Source organism: Lithobates pipiens, unplaced genomic scaffold (assembly GCF_037356315.1).
Source record: "Lithobates pipiens isolate NorthernLeopardFrog02 unplaced genomic scaffold, aLitPip1_a1.2 Scaffold_1, whole genome shotgun sequence".
In the NCBI taxonomy this organism is placed as follows: domain Eukaryota; kingdom Metazoa; phylum Chordata; class Amphibia; order Anura; family Ranidae; genus Lithobates; species Lithobates pipiens.
Window position 1 is genome coordinate 153,479,077 of NW_027507685.1, and position 13,652 is coordinate 153,492,728.

General features: G+C 42.9%; 1 protein-coding gene across 1 annotated transcript in view; it reads left to right on the forward strand.

Annotated features, from left to right (window-relative positions):
* Positions 1-843: 843 nt before the first annotated feature.
* Positions 844-13,652, forward strand: part of ST6GALNAC4 (ST6 N-acetylgalactosaminide alpha-2,6-sialyltransferase 4) — a 44,604-nt gene continuing 31,795 nt past the window's right edge. Inside the window, exons 1-5 of the mRNA XM_077478704.1 lie at positions 844-1,054; positions 4,678-4,712; positions 6,380-6,529; positions 7,922-8,331; positions 10,482-10,589. Coding sequence (XP_077334830.1) covers positions 4,701-4,712; positions 6,380-6,529; positions 7,922-8,331; positions 10,482-10,589 — 680 coding nt within the window. The 5' untranslated portion in view covers positions 844-1,054; positions 4,678-4,700. The remainder of the gene's footprint in view (positions 1,055-4,677; positions 4,713-6,379; positions 6,530-7,921; positions 8,332-10,481; positions 10,590-13,652) is intronic.

A 13,652-nucleotide genomic window follows, 5' to 3' on the forward strand; every position in this document is an offset into this window, starting at 1 on the left:
CATGATGCCCAATGCACACTGAAAGAAAAAAAAAAAAACGCTGCCTGCCAATACACGTCTGGTCCCGTTACTTCACTCCCGCTGAATAAGAGGTCTTGTGGATGACAGCTAATATATACAAATGGGCTGTGTATCCTGGATGACTTAATTGATCATATAAGGTGGTTATGCTTTTTTGTATGTGGGTGTATTTTACCAACAAAATACAGGAGTCAGATGGGCACTAAGTTTGCCCCAAGTACAACAAATTTTTTCATGACCAAATGGGAGCAGGGTGCTTTTTTAGCAGAGCTTATACTGTTTAAGAAATATATAGATGATATTCTGATGTGTGGAAGGATATTTTTAGCTAAAACATTTTATCATCTGGATTTCAATGTGGAATTTAGTATTAGTTATTTTATTCACCTTTAAAAAGATATGATTTGTTTCTTTGCTATATTTTATTATATGCATTTTTATTATATTATACAACATATTATATGGACAGCTTCATACAAAAATATATATATATATTTTATATTATATATATATATATATATATATATATATATATATATATACATACAATTTTTTTGTGCTAGTAGCACTTATTGTTAAATTGTATTTGACGTATCTATTAAGGGTTAAATTTCCACTAATCTATGGACTGATGTCTGAAGTAAGGGCAGAAGTCCATGCACACCATCATAAATGAGGGCAGAAGTCCATACCCACCATTTGAAATATGGGCAGAAGTCCACGAACACCATTTTAAATGAGGGCAGAGATCCATGCATACCATTAAAATGAGGATTGAGGTCCATGCACATCATTTTAGTTTAAGGAACAGTTATCAGGGTAATGGTACACTAGAACACTGATTAAATAGCAGTATCCGTTAGGTGATCTCTATGCCTTTGATGGCATTGTTTGTAACGTAACACAGAGATGGCTTAGACTGGAAGTGATGTCAATAGCTGGGAGGAGGTGGGAGTAGTCAGCTGGACCTAGTCTCACCAGGGATGTGGTGGTGTTGAATATCTCACGCTGTCTTCCTTTGTGCACTAGACTTGTAAGTGTTTTTTACTTTGTTTTATGAAATCTCCACTACTGCATCACACTATGCTGCTGTTTTTGTCCCTTTTTCCTTCGAGCACTATGACGATGCAAAGAAATTAAAAGGTTTTCATTCAGGCACTTGTCGCATCCCCTGGAAGGGGACCCCACAAATATATGTTCCTTAAGATCCTTCTCCAAAGGTGAGAGTCAGTCTTTCTTCAGGCACCAGATTTAAGAATTGGCACTCTACGTGGAAAGGTGATATACAATGACAACATACGAATAGTAACGTTTCGTGATGGTAGTTTGACCCACTGGAAGAGTGGAGCCCACTGCACTTTTTTCATGAACCGAATTACATTCATTTATAGGATGCATTGCGGAGTTATGTTATTTGGGAGCGATACTGGATGTTTGTGCACATTATATCACAGATAGTTAACAATACTGCTTTTTTATGCACTAGAGGTTGGAATTGGCTTCAGTTATAGGTGGAATTTCTGATTATTGAATCGTAGTTTGTTTTCAGATTCACATACAAACATTGTGGTTGCTAGTCTATATTTCTATATATTCATTTTTTTATTTTGATGCACTTTAGTTCATCTTCAATTGTGGGTAAAGTATACTTTTTTTTTTCAGTGCTGCACTGATTGCACCATGTTTTATTTCTTATTTATCGTATTGCATGTTGGCTGTTTTTTTTTGGGGTGGGGTGGCACAAAAGGATCCCTGAATATCGTAGAACGTCATATATCCTTGGGATCACAGAATTTCTTTATTGGTCACAATTAAAAGGTTGTATGAGAGGCCTCAACAATTACACGTTTCACTCCAAAATGGGCCTTAATCATAGAAGGATCTCTATTTTTATTATATAATGAGAAATCCTTGCGTGTATAGGAGGATGGAGATTCTCAAAAAGTTGCAATATCTATGGTCAGTACAAGCTAACCTATAGCCCTAGGCTGCTTTAAATTCTTTCACTATATCTTTCTTTTATTCCGGAGATCACAGCCACACACCAGTGCAGAGGATTCACAATCTGTGTAGCGAGTTTATATTTTATCTCCAGCAGAAAAACAGTTTGGTCCAAAATAAGAGATTCTGGTATGACATGCAGACTATACAGATGCAGCGATAGCATAGTCCGAGTATAGCCACGTTGCTCCACATTCTAAAACCCCCGGCAGTGCTGATGGTTATTAGGCAGCTGTGCACATACTGTGTATAATGTGCAGAGGGGGGCAGGAAAAGTGTTTCCTGATTCAGGATTAGGATTCCTCCCAACCCTATCAGCACAGTCTGGGGAGGTTTGTGCCAGGGAGGTGTACTGATCTGAATGCTGGGAGATCAGAGTGATGGGGACATGCCCTGTTAACAGAACCAAGCACTGGAGGCAATGTTTGCTATACATCATACCAGGGGTACCTGCAGCTGGGCACAGGGAGGGCAATGTCTATTACAGATCGTGCCAGGAGTGCCCTGATTTGGGATCCAGGCGATGGGAGGGCAGTGTCTTCTATATGATACTAGGCATAACCTTTATCGGGAGCAGGGCATGGAAACATCAATGCCTGGTATAGGTAATGCCAGGGGTGCCCTGATCTGGAAGCCGGGCATGGAAACAATGCCTGCTATGGGTATTGCCAGGGATACAGCAATACCTAGTATAGGTAATGCCTGATCTAGGAGTCGGGCATGGAAACGGCAATGGGGATGCCCTGATCTGGATGCTAGGCATGTAAACAGCAATGCCTAGTACAAGTAATGCCCTGATCTTGGAGCCCAGCATGGAAACAGCAATGCCTGGTATAGGTAATGCCAGGTGTGCCCTGATCTGGGAGCTGGGCATGGAAACAGCAATGCCTGATAGGGGTATTGCCAGGGATATTCCGATCTGGGAATCGGGCCTAGAAACAGCATTGCCTGCTATAGCTCACTCCCCTGTGACTTTCAGAAAGGTTTTCAAATTTGTTTGCATAGTGTACCATGATACTCCATCCTGAAAATCAGGAGTTTTGACCCCCAGAATTTCCACCGATGTATGGTGCTGAACATAGATCTGTTTATTTGCTCTTTAAACTATTACATTTTATTTATTTTTAAGCTTAAAGCTGGCCAACAGATGGATTCAAATTTGGCCGATTCAGCAGGAACCAGACTAATTTTTAATATGTGACAGCATACTCTCGACAGATTGACTTCTGCCAAATGGGACTGTCAGGGGGCACCCATGCGGGCCTGCTCCTGAGTCGCGCTGCTGCATCCATTGAGAGACAGCGGGACTCTGCCCCTGTGTCAAAGCTTTTGATTTACAGCTGCTATGAATCTGTCCAAGTGGTTTTAACCATTCCATTCTCCATCTAATAAGAGGGAGAGGACTTGGAACTTTTAGTCTGGGAAGAAAACACAACCAGCTAGTTCTTTCACAAAGCCCTGCCTACATGCAGGCCTCACCACTGTGCAAACATTTCAAAGCAATTGAAATTAGGCGGCATGGAATAGGTACTACAGTTTACAGAGTGAGATAGATTAGGGAATGTACAGCACAGCATATGGAACAAGGTGGTATGCAATGGGGAATATACAGCATAGTGTATAGAAAGAGGCGTTGTGGAATGGGGAATATACAGCATAGTGTGAAGAATGAGGGGGTGTGGAATGGGGCATATACAGCATAGTGTATAGAATGAGGGAGTGTGGCATGGAGCATATACAGCATAGTGTATAGAATGAGGGGGTGTGGCATGGAGCATATACAGCATAGTGTATAGAGTGGGCCGGTACAGAATAGGGACTGTACAAAGCAATGTACAGAATGTGGCAGTGTGGAATAGTGCGGAACAGGAATTTTGCACAGTGCAGTGTACACAATGAGCTTGGTATGGAAGAGGAAATATACAGGAAAGCATACAGAATGAAACACTCTGGAATCGGAACTATACAGGAAAGCATACAGAATGAAGTGGTATGGAGTAGGGACTGTACAGCACAGTGTACAGACTAAGGCGGTACAACAATTGGGACTGCACAGTGTAGAATACGCAACGAGGTGATATGGAATATGGACTATACAGTGCTGAGTACAGAATGAGGTGGTGTGGAATAGGGAGTGTGCACCACAGTGAACAAACTGAGATGGTAGGAGAATAGGGATTGCACAGAGCAGTGTACTGTGTACACTGCTCTGTGCAATCCGTATTCTTGTACCATCTCAGTTTACTCACATGACGGAATGACGCAAGACATGATGTCAGCAAGAGCAATTTGGCCACAACTACAGTTCGCTGTGGCACGCTATGCACACCACATTACTACTCTCCTTGGGGCACTGAAAGTGTTCAGATTTGGCTTGAAAAAAAGGTGGCAACCCTATAAGACCTCCATGTGAACTTGATTCCTAAAACACATGCAAGCCAAAATATCAATGGACTAAAATAGAAAACAGAAACAGAGGGGAGATGGCACAAAAATGCTAATCATCTTTGAGTTTGTTTTTCTTGGAGTTTGTTCTTTGTTTTTATTTTGCTTTATTTATTTATTTTTTTACAATGCATGGAAATTACCCAAATGATAATTATAAATGCATGTGGAACAATGTAAACTGACCAGTATTTATTTCTACTTTTTCAGGCCCTGGGAATCTAACATGAAACATGAAGATCTTAGTAAGTGTTTTAATATATATATATGTGGCCACCATAGTAAAAACAAAAAAGCCAGAGCTTTCAATCTGAACTCCACTCCGCAGCCATCCCGGAGCTGTGTGAACTGGCTCCATTGGGAGTCGGTCACACTCTCCTGACATGCGAATTGGCTGCGGGGAAACCCACAGCAGATCTGCAATAGTGTGAACCCAGTCTGGGAGTAGTTTATGAAACACAGCTGCTAATTGGCTGTTGCTTGACCACTCCTTTTTGCCATATTGATTAAAGCCAAACTACCGGTATAGTCAAATAGCTAAATACATATATAAGATCTAATATGCAGAAGGAGAGAACAGAATTGGGACTTTAAATGAAGCACGCATCAGTAAGAGAATAAGTCAAGTGACTAAAATATTAATTTTGTATAGTCCATATGTTATACACACATTTTGGGCATCAACCTCTACAATGCTCTGGGCATACAGCCTCCACACAATAAATCATGGACTAATATTTCATAATAGTTTACAATCCAAACATTCACATAAAGCACAAAAAACAGTAAATGCATGTATATACGTTTCTTGCTGTGGTTGAACCCCAAATGGCCAAGATAACCATGGTAACTAAATAATAAATAAATAAATAGATTAAAAATTGCCTAAATAAATTACGAATTGGAGAGGATCATATGAATCTTGAATCTTGATATTCCATGATTGAGATAAATGATAATGGCTAAAGGCTCCGCTCATCAAGAGCATACATCATGGAATAATTCTAAAAAATGTATAAAAAGAAAAAGGATTTAAATTATTAGATAAAAATTGGCAGAGTAGTTTGATTAATATAGTTGATTTGAAGACTAGGCGTTCAACTCACATCTGCATCAGCGGGCCAGTAAAACAGCATCAGGGTTCGCAAAAAGAGCTGTAGTGCATAGCCACCAGGCACCGAGGTGGCCTGCGAGAAAGGTAGCCACCACCATAGGCAGATCTGTTTTACTTACAAATGTGTTTGCATTTCTGCCCACCTACTCATGAGATAGACACAGACCTACTAGATAACACAGCCCATAGAAGGGGACATTTTCAAGATACTGATTAAACCGGCCATAAACCCTTCCAATTCAAACCATGTATGGGCAGGCTGAACGTAGCCAAGTTGATTGATCGGTCAACTTGGGTAGAACCAGACTGCCGGATTTATATCCGCTAGCAATATTCACTGTATTCTCCCTGCAGGAACAGCTTCCATCGCCCTCCTTGAGGGGAGAACACAATGGCTCTGCAGGAGGGATTCGAGCAATCTCCCTTATTGCAACCTATGGTTGTAGAAAAGAAAACTGCTCTGTCCATGGCCGGCCTTAGACACAATTAACATTCTAGATGTTCCCTATAACACAGCAAATATTCACTTTAACCCATTAACACAAATGCTGAAAATGGATTCCTAGCTTAGGTTGGATGCTTCGAAGCTGGTAATGAATGAGAAATTTGAGTTAAATGCCTCAGTACTCTTAGTGAAGGGTTTTCTTTAATGGTAAACTTCATTCAATGTAGTGATAGCACAGAGTAGGTTCAGGAGACTGCTAACGCAGGATGTTGGAGCAGGAGATGCTCGTGTTTGTATGCCCTTGTTCTCAAATAAAGTCTACTTCTTTCTCTGTGATGTCATCTATCCTATAGGCTCGGGTCTGTGCTGCAAGTCTGCTGCTCTGTGCCATCCTTTGGCTGTGCTGGATGAGAGCTAACGTCAAGGAACAAGACGAGAGCCAGCCATCTTATCTACCTCATACATTGCAGCTCTGGGGATACAGCCGACTCCCAGATGGGGAGGTGAGTAAAAAAATGATACGGTTGTTCTCATTTTACCTATGAAAGCCTTGTCTTTACAGCCTTGTCTTTATAGCCTTAGGGCCTGTGTCAATGCCATCAGTTTGAGACACTTTTGAGATCATTCAGAATTAAGTGACAGGTACATTTGGTTCCTGTCCACCTTAAAGTTACTGCTCCTAGAACAGGGGTGCCTCCTCCTTTTTGCATCTTCCATAATATGAGATGTATTAAAAAGCCAGCGCAGAGAGTGGAGACCCGCTGCAGACCAGGGATTATATCCATCGGTGCTAAGAACCTCAAACGTGATTTAAAAAGGATCGATCATTTAAAAAATAAATAAAAATAAAATTCAGCAGCTACAAATACCGTAACTACTGACTTTTAAAAAAAGGACACTTAAAGCGGTTCTTCACCCTAAAGGGGAAGTTCCGCTAATCTGATCCCTCCCCCCCTCCGGTGCCACAATCTGCACCTTTCAGGGGGGAGGGGGGTGCAGTTACCTGGATAATCCAGGTAACTGCACCCACTTGCGGCCAGACCGCCGCAGACCCCCGCAGACGCTCCGCCCCCCCCGTTGTGTTCTGGGAAACACACAGTTCCCAGAGACACAGCGGGGGGCCATAAGAGACGCGCAGCGCGACTCGCGCATGCGCAGTAGGGAACCGGGCAGTGAAGCCGTCATGCTTCACTTCCCGATTCCCTGACAGAGGATGGCGGCGGTGGCAGCAGCGACACGAGCGATCGCTCGTCTTCTGCTGCCGACATCGCTGGAACCTGGGACAGGTAAGTGTGATTTTATTAAAAGTCAGCAGCTGCAATATTAGTAGCTGCTGGCTTTTAATATTTTTTTTTTAGGTGCAACTCCTCTTTAAGTTCCTTTTTTAAAAGTCAACGTCGTCCTCACTCGAGCTATTAGAAGGGGAAGGAATAGAAACAGCGGAACTTCTGTTTTTAATTCAAGTTCTGCTTTAAGGCTGAGTTCAAAGTAAACAACTAAATACATAGATGGAATACATATTTAGGCACCGTTTCATATGCCAAATGATATGTAGATTAGACCACCCTTCTCTAAAAAGCCCTGTTAAACAGCACAGTCAAGTCAGTGACTCACTTTTCTCCAGTGTGGTTAAGCAATACAGATAAGACACCAACCTACCCCTAGCGTGTGAAAAAGAGAACAAGCCCACTGTTCTCTCCTCCTGTCAGCATGTTCAGGGCCAGCACATGTGGATTGCAGCACACTTGATTGGCTGTCACCACTGCCCCCCCTCTCCCAGTATGTGTTTGACCTAACAGAGGATTACAATAGGCTGATACCAAGTCAACATCAGCTACTTACACTGGCTGCATTTAATGATATTGTTAATGAAGCATGCATTTTATTCTCCACAGCCACTGGTCAGGAACCCATGCAAGACATGCGCAGTGGTGTCCAGTTCTGGCCAGATGCTCAGCTCTGGCCTGGGGCCGCAGATAGACCAGGCTGAATGTGTCCTGCGAATGAACACGGCTCCCACTGTTGGGTACGAATCAGACGTGGGCAGCCGAAGCACACTAAGAGTTGTGTCCCACACCAGCGTTCCGCTCCTCCTTCGCAACCAGACCTACTTTTTCCAGCAAGCTCATGAGACCATGTACGTCATCTGGGGTCCTCCTAGGCAGATGGATATTGACCAAGGGATTACCTATCGAGCCTTATTGCAGGCAAAAGGCAGATATCCCGGAGTAAATATCTACATACTTACCCAGAATATGATGATGCACTGTGACCAGATATTTCAGAACGAGACGGGCAAGAACAGGCAAGTGTACACGTTCCCCTTCATCCCCATGAATCCATTTCATCTAGTGCATATTCATTAATTGAAATAGTTTCTTTTGTTTTTTAACTCTATGTAACCAAGCAGCCCTGAAAGCTCTTACATGTGCCATAACGTAGCTAATCACTTCAGAAAGCTGTTTTCTGTTTTTTAGTGGATGTAAACCCAATTCATGAAATTTGAGCCGTGCACATATATCTGCAGTGTTTTCTTATCTCTCTTCAAAGCACTAAGTCCCATAGCTTTCGCCTGCTCGGTTCTTCTGTTATCAGCATGATAACTTCTGACAAGTCCTCCCTCAACTAAGATAAGACCAGGCTGAATTCTGTGTCCGGAGGTTGCTATAAATAGATTAGCAGACAACTAAACTATTCACAGAACAGCTCTGAGAGTCTCTGCCTATGTGGAGTGGGAGCCTGTGTCTTTCCTCCAATCAGCTGTATTGGCTGTATGCCCAGACTTTACACTTAGTGCTGAACAGGAAGAGCAAATCTAACAGGATCTAAACTTTCTAAACAATATATAAAACTGAAGACAGCAGATATACATGCCATGAAAAACTTTTGTAGGGAGATTTGTTTCATCCCTGTTTATCATCTAAGGCTGTTCACTTCACTGGGTATATGTGAGGGTTTACATCCACTTTAAAGCAGAGTACCTCTCCTGTATTATCCTTTCTCCATGAAGCAGCTGCACATGCTCATATTGACTAGGATTCACTGCAAAGCAGGGGGAGCAGCTTTGTTTCATGTAGGATGCAGTCCAGCACAATCTATGCCTGCCAAGCTAGCTATTTAAATAGGAACAGTTTCACATCTAGTTGAAGAGGTAAGAAATGGCAGCTGATGTAATTTTCTCATGATGGGTTTTGTTTAAAACTTTCCAGCAACTTAAAGCAGAACTTTACCCATAGCAACTTGATAGATAATAATGTTCTTTAGCAAGAAACATTCATTCCACATTGATAATTATGTTACCAAAATGAGTGTGTGTCGTAAGTTGCCTCCAGCATTGCTCCTGTTTCTTCTTGCTGGAGGCTGCCATTTTGCTGAAGCCCAGAACCCCTGAACAGCAGTAAATCATAAAGCAAAACAAAACCTATAGATTTAACGGTTTCTAAAAAAAAGTTACATTCCTGAGATGCTGGGATTGCTAACTGTCATGTTTGCTTGTGTCCTCAACCAAACTGTCAAAACATCAAATTGCTGGCTCCATAACTGATCACATGAGCAGCACCATGGCAGTTGCAGATCAGACAGAAGCAGCTTCCTTGTCTGTAAAGGATAGGAGGGTTTAATTCCACTTTAAAGTGGTTGTAAACCTCCACGGGAAACTTGTACCTATAGGTAAGCCTAGAATCTGTGGGAAAAGCATGCAGAAAAACTGGCAGCCGACCGACTCCCGATTAGAGCTCTTAGCCAATGACGAAGAGCGCTAAATGCAGTGTGTTCTGGCTGGGGGGGCCGTCTCCCTGTCAGAACACAACAGCTCAGTGGGGGAGATTGTTGTAGTAATGTCAGTTTGTTAGCACAGCAGCTCCGACTGGAGCTGCTAGGTTTATTCCATTCAATCCAGTGGGTTGAACGAAAAAAATGAATAAATGATAGCATGTAATAGGCTTTAGTTGTACTTAAAGCAGAGTTCCACCCAAAAATGGAACTTCTGCTTTAAGAGAAGGTGAACCCCTGACAAGCCACATTTGGCATGTCATTTTTTTTGGGGTGGGGGAGTAGATACCCTCTTTTCAGAGGGTCCCAGCTCCCACTTCCTTCTGGTGCACCCTCGACGCCAGAAGGAAGCCCTCCTTCTAGGCAATAATCTGGGACACGTCACAGGTCCCAGATGATTGCGCGGGCAGTCACGGCACATGGCGCGGCTCGCACATGCGCAGTGGGTGCCCGGCTGGAAGCTGACGCCACTGAGCGGAGGGGGGGGGGGGGGAACAGGGCTTCAATCCCCCGCATCGCTGGACCCTGGGACAGGTAAGTGTCCGATTATTTAAAGTCAGCAGCTACAGTATTTGTAGCTGCTGACTTATTTTATTGTAAGCGGAACTCCGCTTTAAATTATGCCAATCCCTTTAATGTCCAGCTCAGTGAATGTAAACTATACCTTTCTTCACATTTCTGCAGGGCAATGTCCGGTACCTTTCTGAGCACTGGCTGGTTCACTATGATTCTGGCTATGGAGCTATGTGAGGAGGTCTCTGTCTATGGGATGGTCAGCGAGAACTATTGCAGGTATGGATGGGGTGGAAAATGTCAGACAATGATGGATCAGCCTGCCCATACATGGATGGAATCGCAGCCGATACCTCCTGAACTGACTGAATTTCGATCCATCTGTGGCTGGCTTTAAAGTATAAGAGCAATATTAGAATGCATTCGCTGATGAAGCTATTTGGCAGATGTAACCTTCTACCATTTTCTTTGCTTTTTCCTGTCCTCAGAGTTGTGATCAAAGCCCCAAGCCTTTTAACATTTCCTTTTGTTTGCTTATGCCGTCTTTTCCGGGAACTAAAACAATAACTTCTGGAAGTTGTGGGCTCATAACAATGCACTAAAGGAATCCTTTGCAATAGGGTTGCCACAGGTGCGGTTAGTAAACAGATCAACATAAGGCACAGAGGGATTCTAATTAACACCTTAATTACCAACAAAGTGTGTGTTTGGATTTAAAAGGATAAGGCGGCAACCATACTGTGCAAGCTGGGGAGAGTCTTGGCAACAAAGCATTCCTGAGACACATCTGTAGAAAGCATGCTATGTGAACAATGCAACCTGAAATTCTCAGAACATTTGTTTGTCGTTAAAAAGATTTAGTTTCTTTTTTTAAATTAGATTTTGGAATAAATGGACTTTACTGAATGAAAACTGCATTCACTGCTCCTTTGAATGTTCTTATCACTGCAGTCAAAAGTTCATCTGACCGCAACTAATAATTAGAAAATCTAACAAACATTCTTAGCAGTATTAATTTTGTAGACATAGTTTTTGCCAGCTGTATGTTTTCAGTGATGAAAACTAAACGAAAATAACATTCTAATTATGTCAATTGATGAAAGCTATGACAAAAATCAATTCCAATTTTCATAAAAGAATGAAAACAGAACAAAAACGGGAGGGCGGGACATTTACCCATCTGAACTTCTGCTTTCCTCTGAGTTACGCCTCCCTGTTAATGCCCCAGTCCCCTGACTCTATCAGCAAGCTGCATTCGCTGAGAGACACAAGCTCCAATAAGTCCAGTGTTAATTTAGTCAACGAAAACATTTTCATCAAAGATTTTGTCAGTGGCATTTTTTACAGTGACGAAAACAAAACGAAAAATACAGCACATTTTCGCCCGCTGACGAAACCTATGGCGAAAATCAAATCAATTTTCGTTCGGAATGAAAATCTGAGTCAGGGACGTTTACCATCATGTGCTAACTTCTGTTTTTTTTACGGTGCTCCGCCTGCTTCCATAATCTGCTCCAAGCAAGTGCACTGTGACCAGACGACTTTCAGAGACCTGAGAGTGAGAGAGCAGCACTGTGCATTACAGGCCAGCTAGGCTGAGGCCACCCGAGTCCTGATTCACAAGATGACCGCACCGGCCAGCTGCCCAGAGTAGACAGTGTGTACAGTTGTGTATTACAAATACAGCACAGGATGCCTGAGGCCCCCCCTCAGACCACCGTCCGTCCAAACTGAGCACTGTGTGTGCAACTGCGTATTACAGGCCTCCTTTGACCATTGGCAGTGGCATCCAGGGCAATGTGCATTAAAAGCCATACCCAGACCTTAGACCACCATCCAGCAATGTGCAGCATTACAGGCCTCCTCTGACCACCGTCCAGAGCAGCACTGTGCATTACAGTCCTCCTCAGACCACCGTCCAGAGCACTATGCAGCATTACAGGCATCCTCAGACCACCGTCCAGAGTACTATGCACTATGCAGCATTACAGGCCTCCTCAGACCACCATCCAGAGTACTATGCACTATGCAGCATTACAGGCCTCCTCAGACCACCATCCAGAGCACTATGCAGCATTACAGGCCTCCTCAGACCACCATCCAGAGTACTATGCACTATGCAGCATTACAGGCCTCCTCAGACCACCATCCAGAGCACTTGGCAGCATTACAGGCCTCCTCAGACCACCATCCAGAGTACTATGCACTATGCAGCATTACAGGCCTCCTCAGACCACCATCCAGAGCACTTTGCAGCATTACAGGCCTCCTCAGACCACCATCCAGAGTACTATGCACTATGCAGCATTACAGGCCTCCTCAGACCACCATCCAGAGCACTTTGCAGCATTACAGGCCTCCTCAGACCACCATCCAGAGTACTATGCACTATGCAGCATTACAGGCCTCCTCAGACCACCATCCAGAGCACTATGCAGCATTACAGGCCTCCTCAAACCACCATCCAGAGCACTATGCAGCATTACAGGCCTCCTCAGACCACCATCCAGCATTGTACAGTATTACTGGCCTCCTCAGACCACAAATATTAACATATTATTAGACTTTTTTACTCGAAGACTATATAATGAGTTTGGTAATTTTAGAGAAATGCTTAAATAATGCATCACAATTTAACTAAACACATTCGATTTTAGTTGACTACAATAATTTTATTCAACTAAATTTTAGTAGACTAAAATATGATGACTAAAATTGGACTAAAACAAAAATACCATTTTAGTCCTAAGACTAAAGCTATGTACACACGATAGGATTTTCCAACAACAAAACCGTGGATTTTTTTCTGAAGGATGTTGGCTCAAACTTGTCTTGCATACACACGGTCACACAAATGTTGTCAGAAATTTGAACGTTCCGAACGTCAAAAAGGCAGTGGCTTCCAACAGCTACAATGAGCCAAGAAAAATGAAGTTCAATAGCCAGTCCGGCTCTTCTGCTTGATTCCGAGCATGCGTGTACTTTTGTGTGTCGGAATTGTGTACACACGCTTGGAAAATTTGAGCACCTGCTCCGAAACATTTGTTGTCAGCAATTCCGACAACAAATGTTCTATGGAGCATACACATAGTCGGACTTTCCGACAAGCTCACATCCAACATTTGTTGTCGGAAAATCCTATCATGTGTACAGCCCATAAGACTAAAACTGAATCGAAATTTGCTGCCATAATTAACACTGCATCAATCCTTTCCTATGCAGTTCCACACAATACACTCATTCACACTCTCGATTTGGCGTCTGTGGCCTTTTCTAAATTGGCAGCACAATTTCATCCTCAGCCTAATAGCACTTTAAAGTGGTTGTATGCCTCCCGCTTTG